This window comes from Phyllopteryx taeniolatus, chromosome 10, assembly GCF_024500385.1.
Source record: "Phyllopteryx taeniolatus isolate TA_2022b chromosome 10, UOR_Ptae_1.2, whole genome shotgun sequence".
In the NCBI taxonomy this organism is placed as follows: domain Eukaryota; kingdom Metazoa; phylum Chordata; class Actinopteri; order Syngnathiformes; family Syngnathidae; genus Phyllopteryx; species Phyllopteryx taeniolatus.
This window is the reverse complement of record NC_084511.1, coordinates 27728062-27745569: the sequence shown is the minus strand read 5'-3', so window position 1 is coordinate 27745569 and position 17508 is coordinate 27728062. Positions and strand designations below refer to the sequence as shown.

Here is a 17508-nt window from a genome sequence, read left to right as displayed (position 1 = left end):
ATATAAATGTCTTCAGTTACTTTATGAGGTTTTATATATATATATATATATATATATATATATATATATATATATATATATATATATATATATATATATATATGTTGTTGCTGACCAAAAAAATGTACAGATACTATTTATTTAATAGAATTTTCATGTATTAAAATCATAACTACTCGTGACTTTTCTTTTAGTTTATTTTCTTTCTTTATTTACTTGTGCCTAAAACTTATAAATGGCTTCAGTTTGTATGTATAGTAGTGTGGATGATACTAAACTACAATACAAAAATAAATGAATGCGGGCCCATTCAAGTGAGACGCACAGCGAAAGTGCAACTGCCTATTCTGTCCGGCTTGTCCACGGAGTTTTTTTGTTTTGTTTGTATACCGACGTGCGAAAACAAATTAATTTTAGCTGCTAAAAAATAAACATGGCTTCGGTTTGCTCAGAGTTTCTAGACTGGGATCTAGTGGACGCGAGTTCGCTCAATAATGGATTAAAAGATGGAAAACAACTGTGTGCGCCGCTCAGAAGGGTCTACAACCTCAACAAGAGGAAGGTGAGTAACACTGGGAAACACAAGGCACCTCGTGCAAAAGTCTGAAGTCTTTAAATTTCCAGCCAAATCAAGTTACTGTCGAAAATAATAAATAAACCAAGCCATGTCGAGTCCACACTAAATTTCAAGCAAATCGAGTAATACAGTCTTGCTCAGTCATAACATATTTTTGACCATTAGCCACATTGCACTCAGTATCACAGCTAACACAAGACATAATCACGTCTGTTTTTAACTGTCGCATTGTCTTCTCACTTAAACGCATAAGCGAAATTCTTCTTCTTCTTCTTCTTTTTCCTTTGGGCTTGTCCCTTTAGGGGTCGCCGCAGAGCGTCCGTCTTTTCCATGTCAGCCTATCTCCTGCGTCCTCCTCTCGGACACCAACTGCCCTCATGTCTTCCCTCACGACATCCATCGACCTTCTCTTTGCTCTTCCTCTCGCTCTCTTGCCTGGCAGCTCCATCCTCATCATCACCATCCTTCGACCAATATACTCACCATTTCTCCTCTGGACGTGTCCAAACCATCCAAGTCTGCTCTCTCGAACTAAACGCATAAGCGAAATTAATCTTAGTTCATGTCTGACCAGCTATTGATGAGCTCAACTGAAGTTAACATAGCTTGAACTGTTAACCTTGAACTACGGAAGCCGTGAAAAGGAAATGATGTATGATCATATGAGATGATATGAGACTATGATCCCAGGACACTTTATTATATCAAACGCATTTTACAAAATTCTCCTAAAATCATGATTTACAGATGATCATCAGAAGTGCGATTGTAGATGTTTTTGCAGTGAAGACTCTCTAGAACATCCAGTAACGACCCAGGCTAAACTTAGTTTCTCCCCGACATACAAAGATGTTAGTCTCTTAGTTAAGATGTATCACTTAAACATACTTCCTTGAGACCAATTGACACTTTCCTAGTAGCCAGGGCTTTTGCCCCATCTTGTGGCATAAGTTCCAATCGGAAAAAAACGAATCTGTCATTTTTTTTAAACGCGAACCGCAAATAGGCAGGGGTTGACTTTTCGTTGTAGTCATCGCAAACTAATGTTTCCTGTTCTCTGTCAGTCCTTCGCTGCCTTTGTGGCGTCCAAGCGAGAAGCCGGCTCCGAGGCGGGAGGGAGACCATCTTGGCGCTGCTGCGGCCTTGCCTTTGCCAAGCAGGTCGCCGTTCACCAGCACGTGGCCGGGACGCACGCCGGTGAGATCCAGCGGCTGGCGCGGGCCCAATACGAGCGCATGCTCAGCCACCGGCAAGAGGAGGAAACAAATGACATCAAACCATGTGAAAGCTTGTCCGTGGACATCTCCTTGTGGATGCCAGACATTAGTCACATCCCTCACGAGCAGCTTGAGAAGTAGCCAGATTTTCGGTCACTCGACAAGCAACTTTTGTCTCAGTTTAACTCTGTTGTTCTTCTTCTCCCCAGAGGCCCCGGCCAAGTTCTGCTGTACTATCGCTACTGCCACGTGGAGGAGCCGCACGTTGTCTGCGCTTGGCAGAGAGCTCTGTGCCAGCGCCTCCACTTAACCGGCAAGGTATGGAACTCGTGGCAAAAGTACAGATACTTGTGGGGGGGGGGGAAACGGACTGTGATAAAAGTAGATCTACTGATTCTACCTCTGTACTTATAGTGGGAGGAAAAAGTATTCTGATCTTCCTCTAAATCACAATAACGCCACGTTGTTGAATGCAGTACCATCGTTTTGTCATTCAGATCATATGTGCCAATGTTTCTCGGGGCCCACTTCACATCGGGGTCCTTGGCCATTGCCCGTTGTCAAGTTACTTACCGCCACTGGTCGGGAGTAGTGACAAAATGTTTCTGTGAGTGTTAAATGTGCGAAATTGAATGTTGTCCTTCAGGTGAGGGTGGCCACAGAGGGCATCAACGGAACAGTGGGCGGTACCCGCATCGCCGCTGAGCTCTACGTGGACGCCGTGTGCTCGCATCCTCTTTTCCACATGGACAAAGATGATTTCAAGGTAAAGTATTAAGCTAAAAAGCGCGCATTGCCTGTCAATGCTGTACTATTGTACATTGTCATTGAGTTTCTCAAACTTTTCGGGTCCAGGGACCCCCCCCGCACATCGGAGAAATTATTTCAAGGACTCCCTCAGCATCCTAATGCCAGTTAATCATAACTATCATGTCTACCCGTAAATGGCATAGGAATTAATTTTTTTGGAAAAAAAAGGTATTAAAGTGACTTTAAAAAGTATCATATTTGTTAGAGAAAAAAGGTTGTGCTGTTACTGTGGACTCGTAGGCGGACTTTAACAACCTAAATTGCTCTGTATTGCACTATTACACTTAAATTGAAGAACTTCTTCTTTGGCTCACACAGCAGCCGGTGTTTGTTTGTATGTTTGTCTTGTGCATTATCAGACAAGCGATGGCGGTCCTGAGTGTTTTACGGAGCTGAAGGTGGGGGTCTTCAAGGAAATTGTCCCGATAGGATTGGACCCTGAGGTCCTCTCCTACCAACTGGCAGGTACTGTTAAGGGGATGCCAGGTTGCCATGACAACCAGAGATGTAACTGTTAATGTGTAGCATATGTTGCACCTTTTTAACTTTGCTCTGATAACAATCCGGATGTATGTGTGTTCGTGCCTCTGGCATGGGTAACTTGCACATCTGTGAAGGCACCATTAATGCCGACAGGTACATACAGGTTTTGGGGCAACATATGCTGCCATCCAAGCAACATCTTTTTCAGGGACGTCCTTGCTTTTTTTCAACAAGACAATGCCAAGCCACATTCTGCATGTGTTAGAAAAGTGTGGCTTTGTAGTAAAATGAGTGCGAGTACTAAACTAGCCTGCCAGCAGTCCAGATATTTTTACCATTGAAACTGTGTGCATTTTAAAGCATAAAATACGACAACGGACACCCCAGACTGTTGAGCAACTGAAGTTGTACATCAAGCAAGAATGGGAACAAAGCTTCAACAATTAGTGTCCTCAGTTCCCAAACGCTAATTGAGTGTTGTTAAAAAGAAAGGTGATGTAACACAGTGGTAAACATGCCCCTTTGCCAGCTTTTTGGCAACGTGTTTCAGGCATCAAATTCAAAATGAGTCAATATTTTCAAAAACACAAACAAACAAATTATATCAGTTTGAACATTAAATTTGTGATATGTTGTGTATTCAATTGAATATAGGTTGAAAAGGATTTGCAATACAAAGATTTGCATCATTGTATTCGGTTTTCATTGACATTTTACACCAACGTCCCTCCCGACTTCATTGGAATTGGGGTTTGTGCCCACAGAGTTCCTTCATGATTTACTTGAAAACATTGGATAAAACAGTGTCTTTGATGTTGTGTCTTGTGCCTGCTTTCCTGCTCAGGAGTTCATCTGGAGCCGGAGGAATTTCACAAAGAAGTGGAGGCCCTGGTGGCCGAAGCGGGTTCGTTGCACAGCGACACCGTCCTGCTGGACTGCCGCAATTTTTACGAGAGTAAAATCGTGCGTACCAACATCTATTTACTCATCAGTCTTTGATTATACTCATTCACTGCCATTGACGGCTGTTGAATTCAAATATCCATGTTAACATTAAAAAAACTCTTCTTCTGCCATCAGGGTCAGTTCTCGCACTGTCTAGCCCCCGACATCCGCAAGTTCAGCTACTTCCCAGACTACGTGGACAGTAACCTCGAGCTCTTCCGAGACAAGAAGGTGCTCATGTACTGCACCGGAGGCATCCGCTGCGAGCGAGGATCAGCTTACCTCCGCTCCAAAGTGAGTTTTTGTTTTGTTTTAACATGTTTAGACACTTTAAATATCATCAAACAAGGTTATTTGGTGTACTTAAGTCAGATTCATTTATTTATTCAAATGTATTTTATTATTTTTATGGTTTTGTTTTATATTTTTATTTCTTTTAAATGAGTAGAAGAGGCAAGTATGGTGGACCAGACCAAGTCTGGAGTGGCAGAGACGTATGTTAGAAGAATACAGGACATGTACGAGGGCAGCAGAACAGCGGTGAGGTGTGCTGTAGGTGTGACAGACGAATTTAAGGTGGAGGTGGGACTGCATCAGGGATCAGCCCTGAGCCCCTTCCTGTTTGCAGTGGTGATGGATAGGCTGACTGATGAGGTTAGACTGGAATCCCCGTGGACCGTGATGTTTGCAGATGACATTGTGATCTGCAGTGAAAGCAGGGAGCAGCTGGAGGAACAGTTAGAAAGATGGAGCAAGCAGAGGAATGAAGATTAGCCCAAGTAAGAGAAGATATGTGCATGAATGAGAGGGGTGGAGGGGCAAGAGTGAGGCTACAGGGAGAAGAGATAGCAAGGGTGGAGGACTTGAAATACTTGGGGTCAACCGTCCAGAGCAACGGTGAGTGTGGTCAGGAAGTGTAGAAACGGGTCCAAGCGGGTTGGAACGGGTGGAGGAAGGTGGCAGGTGTGTTATGTGACAGAAGACTCTCTGCGAGGATGAAGGGCAAAGTTTATAAAACCGTGATGAGGCCAGCCATGATGCACGGATTCGAGACAGTGGCACTGAAGAGACGACAGGAAGCAGAGCTGGAGGTGGCGGAAATGAAGATGTTGAGGTTCGCTCTCGGAGTGACCACGTTGGATCAAATTAGAAATGAGCTCATCAGAGGGACGGCCGAGGTTCGATGTTTTGGAGACGAAGTTCGAGAGAGCAGACTTGGATGGTTTGGACACGTCCAGAGGAGAGAGAGTGAGTATATTGGTAGAAGGATGGTGATGATGAGGATGGAGCTGCCGGGCAAGAGAGCGAGAGGAAGAGCAAAGAGAAGGTCGATGGATGTCGTGAGGGAAGAAGAGGACTGACATGACAGAGATAGGCTGACATAGAAAAGGATGACGCGCTAAAAAGGACCAGCCCAAAGGAAAAGAAGAAGAAATCTAATCAAAACGTGGTTAAAGAACAATTGAATTCATTCATTTCTTCAATTTCTAGATTGAATTTAATTTACACCATTCAACTGGTAAGGGGCTCAAGTTTATTCCAGGTTATCAAAAATAATAATCATAACATCGTGGTATTTCTCAGGTCCCCTGGCAGAGGTTCAGATATTTTTCCGCTTTGCTTGTAGAACGTGTGCAAAGAAGTTTACCAGCTAAAAGGCGGAATCCACAAGTACCTCGAACGCTTCCCGGACGGCTTCTACCGCGGGAAGCTCTTCGTTTTCGACGAACGCTACGCCATCTCCCGCAACGAGGATGTCATCGCAGGTGAGCGAGCCTCCCTCCACGTTCGCCTCGGTTCGCCCCTAACAGCTCTCGAGCCGACTCCGCCGTCTTTAGGTTGCAGGTACTGCGGACGCCCCTGGGACCGCTACCGGCTTTGCACCACGCGCTTCTGCTGCCAGCTGGTGCTCTCCTGCCCCACCTGCCGCTCGGAGGGGCGCACCGCCTGCTGCCCCGGCTGCCTCACCGGAGGCGCGCGCCGCAAAGAGGAGTGCGACTGCACCGACGGACGTCCCGGGATCCCTCTTGACGTGAACGACGATGGCCCACTTCATTAGGTACACTCGGTAGAAGCTAGCAGGTTTTTGGACCGTCTTCTACGGCTAAATGAGGCGACCAAAAATATCGGGACTTGGTTTCGGTGTGACGCAGCATGCGTCAAACTACAACCACAATAATAAACACATGGTTAAACTCAGTGGGTACGGATGAGGGATTGAATCCATGAGTGGACGAGTGGATGAGTGGACTTTCCGACTCCTCATCGACCTTTAAAGCTGTAATCGACGAAGCGATAATTGTGTGTTTTTGGCACCTCGCCTTCCAATTGACCAATTTACAGTTGGACTTTGGACTCACCCCGTCTGCTGCAGCATTTTATTATTCTTATTATTTTTTCAATTAGTTTCTATGGATGTCTGTGAAATGCGTCTTTATGCGAAACCGGAATAAAAGGTTGGTGACCGCCGTACTGTGCTGAGAAAATATCAGTGAAAAAAATCTGAAGTCGTTCAACCCCAAGTACAAATACATTATAGTACTTCAGTTATCTGCACTTATTGATTTTCCATACGGCATTTTACTCTTACTCCCTATATTTGAAAACAGATCACTTTTCTTTCCCAACAACATGATTTTCAAAAAAGACGTAAATAGAGCGGGAGAGAGGTAAAGTCAACAGTGGTTGAGATCTCGATTGATTGAGATCTTATAAATTGGGAGGGGGTGGGGGGAGAAACAGCTGCAACGTGGAGGCAATAGATTAAGAGAAACAAAATATTCCCCATCCATGGCGAATATTTAAGAGGAGTGTTTGATGATGTTTGCTACGAGAATGATTCATGGAGAATGGATTGTATCTTGTGCCAGCCTAAGAACCGCCGGCTTCTTCTGTTTAACAAGTTTCAGACTAATCTGACTGACAACACATGCAAGTGTGGCGCATTTATTCCAGCTGACGTCTGGTCGACAATTGTTTTGATGACAAAGGCCTGAGCCAACCTCACTTGTTGTTGCTTTAAAAACAAGAACAACTGACATGTATCTCATTCGATTCAGCAGGTGTACCTAATGAAGTGTCTGCTGCACTTTACATGGCTTGAAAAGGGCTCTTAGTTGTTTACGTTTGTTCCCTTTGGTCTATTTTACCAATAAAAGACTAATTTGAATGCAAACTGATGCTTTTGTAGTCTGACTAATTGTATCTCCAAGTATTTATAGTCTGACTGACTGTGTGAGCATATTATTTCACAATGGTGGATTACCATTGAGGAAACCAAATAGGATTATTTTTTGAAAAGATTGTGATGAGCAAGAGGAAAACTTGTTTTGAATAAAGCCATTGTCATTTCCCTGACGACCCTATTGTCGTACAGCCATAATTTTAGGAGAATTTTCCTTGGCACTAAACTGGTGATGTGTGTAGTAACAGTTTATGGCCGATAGATGGCGGCATTTGCACGCCAAGTCCGTTCACGAAGGTTTGAAAACAACCAGCGACGTTGCAAAACGTTGATCATAAAAAAAAATCATTAAATAATGATAAAAAAGTTCATCATTATTTAACTTAAATAAACGGTAAGGTTGTGTAATTACTGGCTCCTACAGTTAACAAAATCTACATTAGTACACGCGTATATAATGATTCAGAATGCAAACCGCAATATTTATCTTCAAGCTTTATTTTAATTGAATGCATTTGGTCGTGATTTGAATGCTCGTCCCCACTCCAAATTTGTCCCCCACGCGCCCGCGCTGTGACTGGCCAGCGCGCTGATTGGCCTCGCCCGTGATTGGCTGAAAGTTCGGTACGGGGGGGGGGGGCTTGTTGGGAGGGGCGGGGACAGTCAGTGCGGAGCAGCGCTTTTGTTTTGCTGCCCGCGGCTCAAAGTTTGAGGACGCCGAGTGGAGCCGCTGCACCCGGGGCGCTTTTCAAATGGGAGATCCCTTCCAATTAGCATTTGGACTCATTCATATCGTAGTTTCTTTCTAATCTGGAGATCATAATTCCCGGCAAGAGGCTCATCAAACTGCAGGATTGAAACCATTGATGTGAATATTTCCATCTTTTTTTGGGGGGGGGGGGGGGGGGGGGGGGGGGGATTTTCGTTTTTAAAATCATCTGCTGGCTGGTGGAAATATTGTTTAAACTGTAAGTCATTGACATTGTACTTTTTAAACAGGTGGACCGCTTTTAACAGCTTATTACAATCTACATTTAGCCACAAAGTACTCTTGTTTCTTCGTAAATTAACGTCAAAGTCATGCTGTGTTTTTAATTGATTGAGGAAATGTACAGAGTTGCAACATTGCAACAAAATGGGATTTTCTCGACTTCGTTTCGAGTTGATTTCTTGAAATTTATCTTCGTCCAATTTGTCAGCATGTCACTGACTGATGACTTTTTATGTGACTTTTGTGACCGATGTGGCAGATTTCCACTAATATTTTGTAACATAAAACAAACTTAATCTTTGTCAAATAGTCAGATATGAAGCAAAACAGATATGCTCCTATGGGACAGGTGGGCGTCATACAACCATTGTTAAAAATATGTGCCATTTATTTTAATGTATACTTTTTATACTCTCTATACCATAGTTGTATTTAGCTTCTTTATACTGATGTGTATTCTTTATACTTTCTTTTAATATATATATTTTTTTAGTTGCACCGTGGGCCCTTGAGTGCCATAATTTCAATCGCGTATTGTAGAATTGACAATACAAGTACCTCGTAAAAAAAAAAAAAAAATCATATTACAGAGCATAATAGGCACACAGTTTGCTTATTTCATCACAAATTGACGTGAAAGCCCTGCTGTGTTGTTATTTAATGACAAAATAAGCAAAGTCGTGACATTAAAACTACAAAAAAAAAACCCAAAAAGGATTTATCTGAAGCTGTCTCCTTAAGGAACAATTGCAGTATTTGGTGGCTCTCCTGAAAAGGTGATATTAGTAAGAATCAATCACATAAGAGCCCAAATCACGGCAAAAAGAGACACGCTGTACGGGACAGGTGGATGTCATAAATCCCGGCATGAAAATAATACCAAAAAAAAAAGTTGTAGTCGTGGGACACCTCAGTCCAGTTTTGACAGGTTTATTTACTCGCCATCGCCATCGCCATCGCCTGGAACCCGTCTGATTTGTTCTAAAAGCTCCAGAGATGACAGGAGACGTGCCCTCTGACCTTTCGCTTCCCTTATTTTCAACTTTCTTTGTCCACCGAGGAGTGTTAGTGCCGCTCTGAAATGGCAAACAGTAGAATTGTGAGCGCATGCAGTACATATGAGAAAAGGTTATGTTACAAGAATGTAGTCATCATATTATGAGGAAAAGGTAGTAACACAATTGGAAAAAAGTCCCAATATTAGGAGGGAACGTCATTTTGACCTGAGAAAAGACTATTATTACAATCAAAAGTCATACGACGTGAATAAAGTCGTAGGAAGAAAAAGGCTTAAAATGACAAGAAAAGTCATTTTGTGAGGATCAAGTTGTAATCGTATGAAAATAAAGGCAAAGCACTGAGGGGGGAAAAAAAAGTGGTATTGCAAGTCAAATGAATGTAAATATACAATAAAAAGTAGTTATCCGAATTCAGAACATTTTTACGAGAATAAAGTCGTCAAACAATGAGAGGGAAGTTGCGATATTATAGTCAATAATAATGTTACGAGAATAAAGCCATTGTACTGCGAAGAAACAAAGTTGTAATATCACATGACAAAGTTTTCATTGAAGCCCAGCAACAAGTTTGGGAAGGAATAAATGATTGCGTGGATGATTAAAATGCACGTCTAAAGTTGCAAATAGCTGCCAATAATCACAATGTCATCATAACGGCAACCATTTTTTTTTTGTCTCGCAGACTGAAGATGTGGAAACCTCGCGTGATGACGTCGGCGTCGTTCTACCTGCTGCTGCTGCTGGAGGTCATCCTGGTGAGCAGCGCGGCCAGAGGTCAGTGACGTCACGTCACACTTTTTGCGCCGCTAAGTCACGCGACGCGTACTTACAGTATAGACGGGGGATTGGCGGGGTCTTTTCTTGTCATACAGAAAACAATGGGAAAATAGTTGCGGTCGCTAGTTGCTTCTTTTGGGGAACATTTTCACTAGGAGCTTGAAAAAGTGGCTAATTACAGTATACGCTACGCTGGCAACGCTTGACGATGCCTTTTGTAAACTAGCTGCTCTCTGCTTGTTCGAGGAAGCTAGCGACGATGGATGAATATTGAATTGAATTCAAATGAAAATGCGTCAGCTCCTTTCGATTACGTAGCAACCTACCTACCGTCCGCCCACCTAATTGCCCAGCTAGCTAGCAGGGAAGGTTAGCAAAATAAGTACTTTCTATGGCATTTAGGGGTACACATGGTAGCGGTGATAATTATTTTGATTTGATTGATTGATTGTTGTTTCTTGTATGAAGTGTAAAATGTAAAATGATGATGATTCTGTATTTTATAAATGCCTGATTGTATTTTTCTCTGTGAAACGCGCTCTATAAGTGCAACTTAGTTACTGTTTAATTGCCGTTAGGATTGGAAAAACCGGAGCCAAAAACGGGGGCGCGCAAACAGCAAATGCGTACCGCGCGCAGTTTAGCGGACGCTAACCATCGGGCGGAAGATCACGCCGCTGATGATTTTTCTCGCCGCAACAAAGAGGCATTTAGCGGCGGGCGGCGTGCGGCCATGGGGCTCAAAGTAAACACGAGGGCCGTAGGTGAGATTAGAGTGTTAGTGATGTTTGCGAGGCATTTCCTTCTCCTTCGTGGAAGGCAGGCAGGAAGTGACGCCGGAAGGCAGGAAGGACGCGGTACTGCGGGAGAAAACAAACAGGAGGCCACGTGAGCAGGAAAGCCCCTTTCACACTGGCTGTCTAAGCCTGATCCTTGTCCGATTCGGAAGGGAATTAGCCAAACTTCCGAGTTCTTACGAGGTTTTTCCTGGGTCAAATTTGAGCATCGGTGGCACCATTCATATCATTCACACTTTTTCTGTCAAGTCTTTACATATATGTTTCTTATTTAACTCCTTCTTTTTCTTAAAGCATATTGTATATTGTAATTTAGTGCAAAAGAAAAAGACAGCAACCCCGTAGGTAGACATGCTAACCGCGAGGCCTCCCTGATTCCACGACGAGGTTTATTCAAATGTGGCAAACATCTCTCGAAATCAATGGTGATCTTGCACCACAGAATTGAAAATCAATAGGCATCTCGCTTTGAATGTGAATAGACGTTAGCGGCAGCAGCTGGGATAGGTGGAAAGCCCGAGGAAAAATTGCGTGGGCAGCTGTGGAGGTCCAGAAGGCCACCATTTCCATGCATTTGACACAAGCACGAGCAGCCCAGCCTCCCTTTGAACTTTTGCTGCTACACGTTAGCATCACTCGCTCCCTCACGGGAATACAGCGGAAGCGTTCAAGTTCAATTTGGGTGACACGCTGCTAGGTTAGGGTAAGCTGCTCACTTCAGTTTATTGTGTTGCAGGACTTTAGTCCATCGTGAACTTTTTCCTCTCATATGTACGCGCGCGCGCGCGTGTGTGTGTGTGAGATCACATCAGGACCCTCCCTCCCACTTGAACTAAAATAGCTTAACAGGTCTAAACATAGCATCGGTAATTCTGTGTTGTTAGCACGTGGTTTTGACATGGCAACTACATCGTTGCCACACGTTGTGTTTGCAAACCTTACACAATACCCTATGCAAAGTATGCTCTCTCTCTCTCGCGCTCTAGTTACTTGGTTAACTAAAAGGTAGGTTGGTTGGTTTGTTACTCGGTTGCTCGTTTACTCGTTTGGTGGGTTGTAAGTCAATATTTGATACGTTGAGGTCATTTCTTTTAGCCGTCTGCACAGTCTCTGTGAAAATCTCTAATATTGAGGCCGTCTCCCGCTGCAGTGAACGAGAGAGCTTACATTTGATGAAAATAGCCTTAAAAATGTCAAAAAGTCTTCAATTTTAAGTGTGAAATGTCGACCGTATAAGCAGTGTAAGCCAACCCGATTGATTCGTTGGTTGATTAAGAGCCCCGTCCCATTACTTTTGCCCACAATAGGCTTCTTGTGTGGGTTTGTTTGTCGCTCAGCAGTCGCACCGCGGTCTGGATGCGTTCCCATAAAGACCAAACCTCAAGTCAAATATGAGATTTGGCCGACAGAATTAGAAGCTGTCTGTCATTGTTGTGGCACGGCGCGGTTGACGTGCAAACCTCCCTCGCCCCCGCCCCCGCCCCGAAATCTGCCCTCCCTTCGCCCTCGCTGCCTCAGTGCCAGCTGCTGATGTGGAATCCACACCACGGGGGGAATGTGAGAGCAGTGTGAGAGATGTGGGGGTGGGTGTATGCCGATGGGTCCGCAGAGACCACAACTCTCATGGCGCCAGATCCAGCGACCTAACTTTTTTCTTTTTTTTCTCCCTCTCATCACCATCAAATTGATAGAATTCATTTCACATGTGGAGTCACATTGCTTCGGTTGTCGGGTCAACCACTACGATCATTGCAGAAGTCCACATTTCAATCAGAGTGCGGTATTTTAGGACAAGGAACCATATTTGGGACCTCGAGCCAAAATGGACATGGCAAGCCCTACTGTGAAATCTCACCCAAAAACTAAGGACGTTACGCATGCTATAAAAAAAAGTTATCGTGAAAGACAATGAAAGACGTGCCCGAATTACAGCAAAGAGGAGTTTTACCTTTATGTGCAAGGAAACATCATTTGGTTGGATATCTGAGCCAAAATGGACGTCACATGCGTAGGTTCATGTGATTCATCGTAGCCAATCAATAAATCAAGGCAATAATAACATTGTACAAAACAATGGTTGTCGGAGAGTTACTTAGTTGGTTGGTTGGGTAGTTTCTAGTTGATTGGTTGGTTAGTTAGTTAGTTGGTTGTTTGTCACATGGCGGAGTAGTTACTGGTTTGTTACTCGGTCCATTGGGTTGATAGTTGTTTGGTTGCTTTGTCATATGGTGGAGTGGGTACTTAGTTGGTTGGATCCTTGTTTTGTTGGGTAGTTAGGTGGTTGGTTTTGTGACTTGGTGGTTTGGTTTGTTACTTTGTCCTTTGGGTAGTTGGTTGCTTATACTATATTATTTTGTTGAATTGTTTCATGGTTGGATAGTTACTTAGTTGACTGGTTGGTTGGTCGGTTTGTTACTTTGTTGATTGCTCGGTTGGTTAGCATGTTACTTGGTTGGGTAGTGACTTACAGTAGGTGTTTGGTTTGTGACCTGGTTGATTGGCTTGTTTGTTTGTTGTGCGCATGTATTGTTCAGTTAGTTTTGTTAGTTAGTTGTTTGGTTAGTCATTTAGGTGTGCAGATGTGGCGAAGAGGCGGTGCCCGCGCATTAGCGGCGGACGCGGCGCTTGAGCCGCGCTAATGATTCCGCATCACACAGCGCTCGCTCGGCTCATTATTATTACGTGCTTGGAAGCCTCGTGTTGTTGTCACAGCGGGACACAACGGCTCCATTCTTCATCCAGTCTTCATTCATTCTCCCGCAGACGTAATCTCCACGGCCACTTATGCGCATTAGCGAGCTCTTTGCGCCGAAGGCGAGGTCGGGGTTGTTGGGGGGGGGGGTGATCAGTGGAGCGTTTCAGTCAGATTGTACTACACAAAAGATGCTTTTTTTTTTGTCATTTGCAAGGCATCTCCATGCAACAACTACCCCCCAAATTTCTCGAACTCCATGTTATGAATCCTTTTGGGCTTAAGTGTATGTTTCAGGTTCCAGTAGACTACTTGAATAAATCATGCTGCTCCATGGAGTCGTACAGTTACCATGTTGGAATGATCATCAATTCAAATGTGACATTTTTCAGAGTAGCGTTACCGCCGTGTCCGCTGCTTTGCACGATATTCCCAAGATCTCGTGACGAAATACATCGAACTGCAAACTTGAGTGTTTTCATTGTTCTCGTCCACTTTGGTCAAACGTTCTTAACCCTTTACGTCAGGATGAAAGGAAAAACTACAAGAAGCGCAGAAAGCAGGCAGACGAAGACATTAGCGCACACTGCCAAGTACAAGTGACACGATGACTGATGTGTGTGTGTGTGCGTGTGTGCGTTTGCGTCCACTGTCAGTCAACACGTTTAAATGTTTTGTTTGCATCACGTCATGTACGTCATTGTATAATGTACTCCCTGGACATAATATTTATTCCGTACCCAAGTGTGAGCTAATGCCGTCAGCTACGTGAGTTACTTAGTTAGTTAGTCACTCAGTTAGTTATTTAGTCCTGTCATTCATTAACTCAGTCACTCAGTTAGTTGCTTGGATGATTGGTTACTTGGTTGGCTGGTTGGTTACTTATTTAGTTGGTTGTTTTACACACTTTGTTGTTAGTTGCTTGTTTCATTGGTTGGTTAGTTTCTTGTGTCTCATTTATTGGTTGATTAATTAGTTTGTTGGTCACTTCATTAGTTGGTTAGTTTGTTGGTTGGTTGTTTAGTTGGGTGGTTGTTAGTTTGTTGATCAGCTAGTTGGTTTGCTATTGACTTGCTTTTTAGTTAGTTAGTTAATTGGTTTGTTACTTGGTTGTTTTCTAACTTGGTTTGTTAGTTAGTTAGTTGGTTGGTTGGTTGCTCATTTATTCGGTTGTGTAGTTATTTGGTTGGTCGGTGTGGTACTTGTATTTTGCTGGTTGGTTCGTCAGTTTGTTAGCTCGTCGGTTGTTATGTTAGTTACTTGGTTGGTTAATGAGTTAAATACTATAACTTGGTTGGTTGCTTTGTAACTTGGTTGGTTAGTTGTTAGTTTGACTGAGCAAAAAGCAGACTCCACCCTGGAGTGGTCGCCAGTCTGTCACAGGCCACAAATCCAGACAGAATCCCATTTAACTACCATTTAACTACCCCCAACACACACGCACACGCACACCATCCCTGAGAGGGAACTAGTCAGCCGAATGTACTACCATCAGTGACTTAGGCAATTATAGATAACTGGTCCAAATTTATACGTAGCATATAAACATCATCAGGTAAAGTGTAGTCTTTGCCCGACGCTCATTGACATATACAGTAAGTAACATTGTACATGCGGCACAAGTCCGCAGCCCTCGGGACGTGTGGGACAGCGTCACAGTGGGGGTTAAAGGTGAAAGGATGCCATCGTCGGACGGGAGAGCCGCTCTTTGTTTGGATGCTTTTAAGCTCGGCGAGACACTGAGAGGACCGGGAGGGCGGGGCTTAGGGACAAGACACACGCAGATCAACAAATGCACTTAGTCACGGCTCAGGATTTGCGAGGAATGTGGGAGGTGGGCATGGTGTGTCGAAGTGTGTTGGGTGCATGCTTGGAATGTCCAACTCCCCGCCCAGTCAACCAGAAAAAACACACACGCGCGCGCACAGGTGGTGGAGGAAACGGGAGGAAGGAGGAGGACAAAGATTTCAGACTGAACATACTGAATCATCATCATCATCACCACCTTTCAAACACGTCGTGTTTTCCTCATTTTTTCCGCCTTACGGTCATCCAATATTGTAAGAATAAATATGCTTACACGGTCAGACTCACTCATGAACACAATTCGTAAGGGCGCACAAGCATGTGTTTGTTGATTTATTTGTGTTCTTGTTTGAAGGTTGAAAAGTTTACAAATATGCAGTTGACACTTAAAAATAACGACGCAATATGACCTTAAAATATTTTTGGCGGGGTTGCAAAAAATCCATTTGAATCATTCCCCCTCCCCCCCCCCCCCCTTTATTTATAAAGAAATCAAATGACAATGACATTATTTAAACCAACTTTTTCTTTTTGTTTTTTTCAACTTCTGGGATTTGCTTTATTTCTCTTGATAACACAACAATGCTACGGTTACCCAAAAAGCTCAAGAAAAAGCAAAATACATGAACTTTATCCCTTGAAACTGGCTGAACTGAGGTCTCGCGCTACGTGGCGCCGTCTTGCGTCAACATGGGAGTCAACGACAGCAGGTGTGTGTGTGTCTGTCAGCACGTGTATGTCAATGTGTGTGTGGTGCGTCCTTGTGTGTATTTTTGTGGATGTGATTTTTGCATGTGTGTTTGTGTGTGTGTCTACGATACGAGCATGTGTATGCCAATATGTGTGTGGTGTGTCATTGTGTGTGTGTGGCATGTGTGTATTTGTGTGGGTGTGAGTGTGTGCTTGTGTAAATGATGGTGTGTGACTGTGTGGGTGGGTGTGCTAACACGTGTTAATGAGTAATAGCCTTTGCCTCCAGAGAAGCTGATAAACGTCAGGTCGAGGACAGCTACACACACACACACGCAATCACACAAATGAAATAAACACACGCTAGCTGATAACACTCACACACACTTAGACAAATACACACAGTTAAAAGCATTCTGGGGCTTGTCGGTGGTGGTCAGCCCTGGAAGATCTCCATTTGGACAAAGTTGAAGTTTGTACACAGGCGTCCAATCGGCCGTAGGATGCTCCGATTGCAATTGGAAGTTGAAGGTCAGCGTGACCGCCGCTAACACATTCCCCGGCTGTAACAGTGAGTTGACGCTCAAATTGGGTTCCACATCCAAAATACTACAACTAAGCCACACGCGTGACCACCAAGATCACAGTGGTTAGACAAAGGCGCAACAAGGTCGAGAAGGAGTTGATGGTTAGGCACAGTTGGGCCAAGGTGGAGATAAAGACTAGACACGGGTGGAATGAGTAAGGCGAGAAGCTGTTGGTTTAGCATGTGTGGAAAAATCTGAAGGAAGGCAAGAACAAGGTAGGCAAGGAGCTGATTGGAAAACAGGTGGGACAAGGTAGCGATTATTTGACATTGTTTAGCCAGGAAAGCCTCATTGAGATTAGAAATCCCCTTTACAAGATTGTCCTGAGGTGATTGTAAGACAGAGGTGCAACAAGCTAGTAAAGGGACTGATCGTTTTACTTAGTACGGATGGCATGGAGCTGATGGTCAGACACAGGTGAAATGAAGTAGACAAAGAGCTATTTTTAGACAAGCTAATGGTCAGACACAGGTGGACGAAGGGAGGCAGAGGTGCCAGGTGGTGCTGATGGTAAAAACAGCTGGAATGAGTCGCGCAACAAGCCTATGGCAAGACACAGGTAGAACAAACTTGTAAAGGGACTGATTGCTTCACATAGGTGGAACAAGGTAGCACGGCGATGATGGCGAGACACAGGAAGGGGAAGTCAGGCAAGGAGCTGATGCTGAGACACAGGTGGAACGAGGCAGGTGGAATGAAAATAGGCAGGGAGGTGGTGGTTCTACTCAGATGGAATGAGGTAGGCAAGGGGCTGATGTGAAGACACAGGTGAAATGCGGCAGAGAGGGTGCTACATTTTCCGGTGGAACCAGTTGGAGTCGGTTGGTCGGACACAGGTGGAATGAGTCAAGCAAGAAGCGGATGGTAAGACACAAGTAGAACAAACTCGTAAAGGGACTGATTGCTTCATACAGGTGGAACAAGGTAGAAAGG

General features: G+C 44.1%; 2 protein-coding genes across 5 annotated transcripts in view; both read left to right on the top strand.

Annotated features, from left to right (window-relative positions):
- The first annotated feature begins 179 nt into the window (after positions 1 to 179).
- On the top strand, positions 180 to 7211 carry LOC133484745 (thiosulfate sulfurtransferase/rhodanese-like domain-containing protein 2). Of its 2 annotated transcripts, XM_061787769.1 has the most exons (10): positions 180 to 562; positions 880 to 1093; positions 1642 to 1931; positions 2004 to 2112; positions 2441 to 2560; positions 2964 to 3069; positions 3932 to 4050; positions 4168 to 4326; positions 5660 to 5798; positions 5871 to 7211. In XM_061787769.1, exons 1-10 carry the CDS (start codon positions 507 to 509, stop codon positions 6089 to 6091), a joined length of 1533 nt encoding a protein of 510 aa, XP_061643753.1. In that variant the 5' UTR covers positions 180 to 506; the 3' UTR covers positions 6092 to 7211. The 2 variants fall into 2 exon arrangements, with proteins under 2 accessions (XP_061643753.1, XP_061643754.1); XM_061787770.1 differs by lacking the exon at positions 880 to 1093 and having other exon boundaries at positions 189 to 562.
- The window catches only part of fgfrl1a (fibroblast growth factor receptor like 1a), a 35373-nt gene continuing 23817 nt past the window's right edge, over positions 5953 to 17508 (top strand). The window contains exons 1-2 of one of the 3 annotated variants that reach the window (XM_061787771.1): positions 5953 to 6091; positions 9909 to 10000. In XM_061787771.1, the coding sequence (XP_061643755.1) occupies positions 6075 to 6091; positions 9909 to 10000 (109 nt within the window). In that variant the 5' untranslated portion in view covers positions 5953 to 6074. Of the gene's footprint in view, positions 6092 to 7915; positions 8085 to 8122; positions 8185 to 9908; positions 10001 to 17508 lie in introns of those variants that run through there. The other 2 variants (XM_061787772.1, XM_061787773.1) reach the window with 2 other exon arrangements.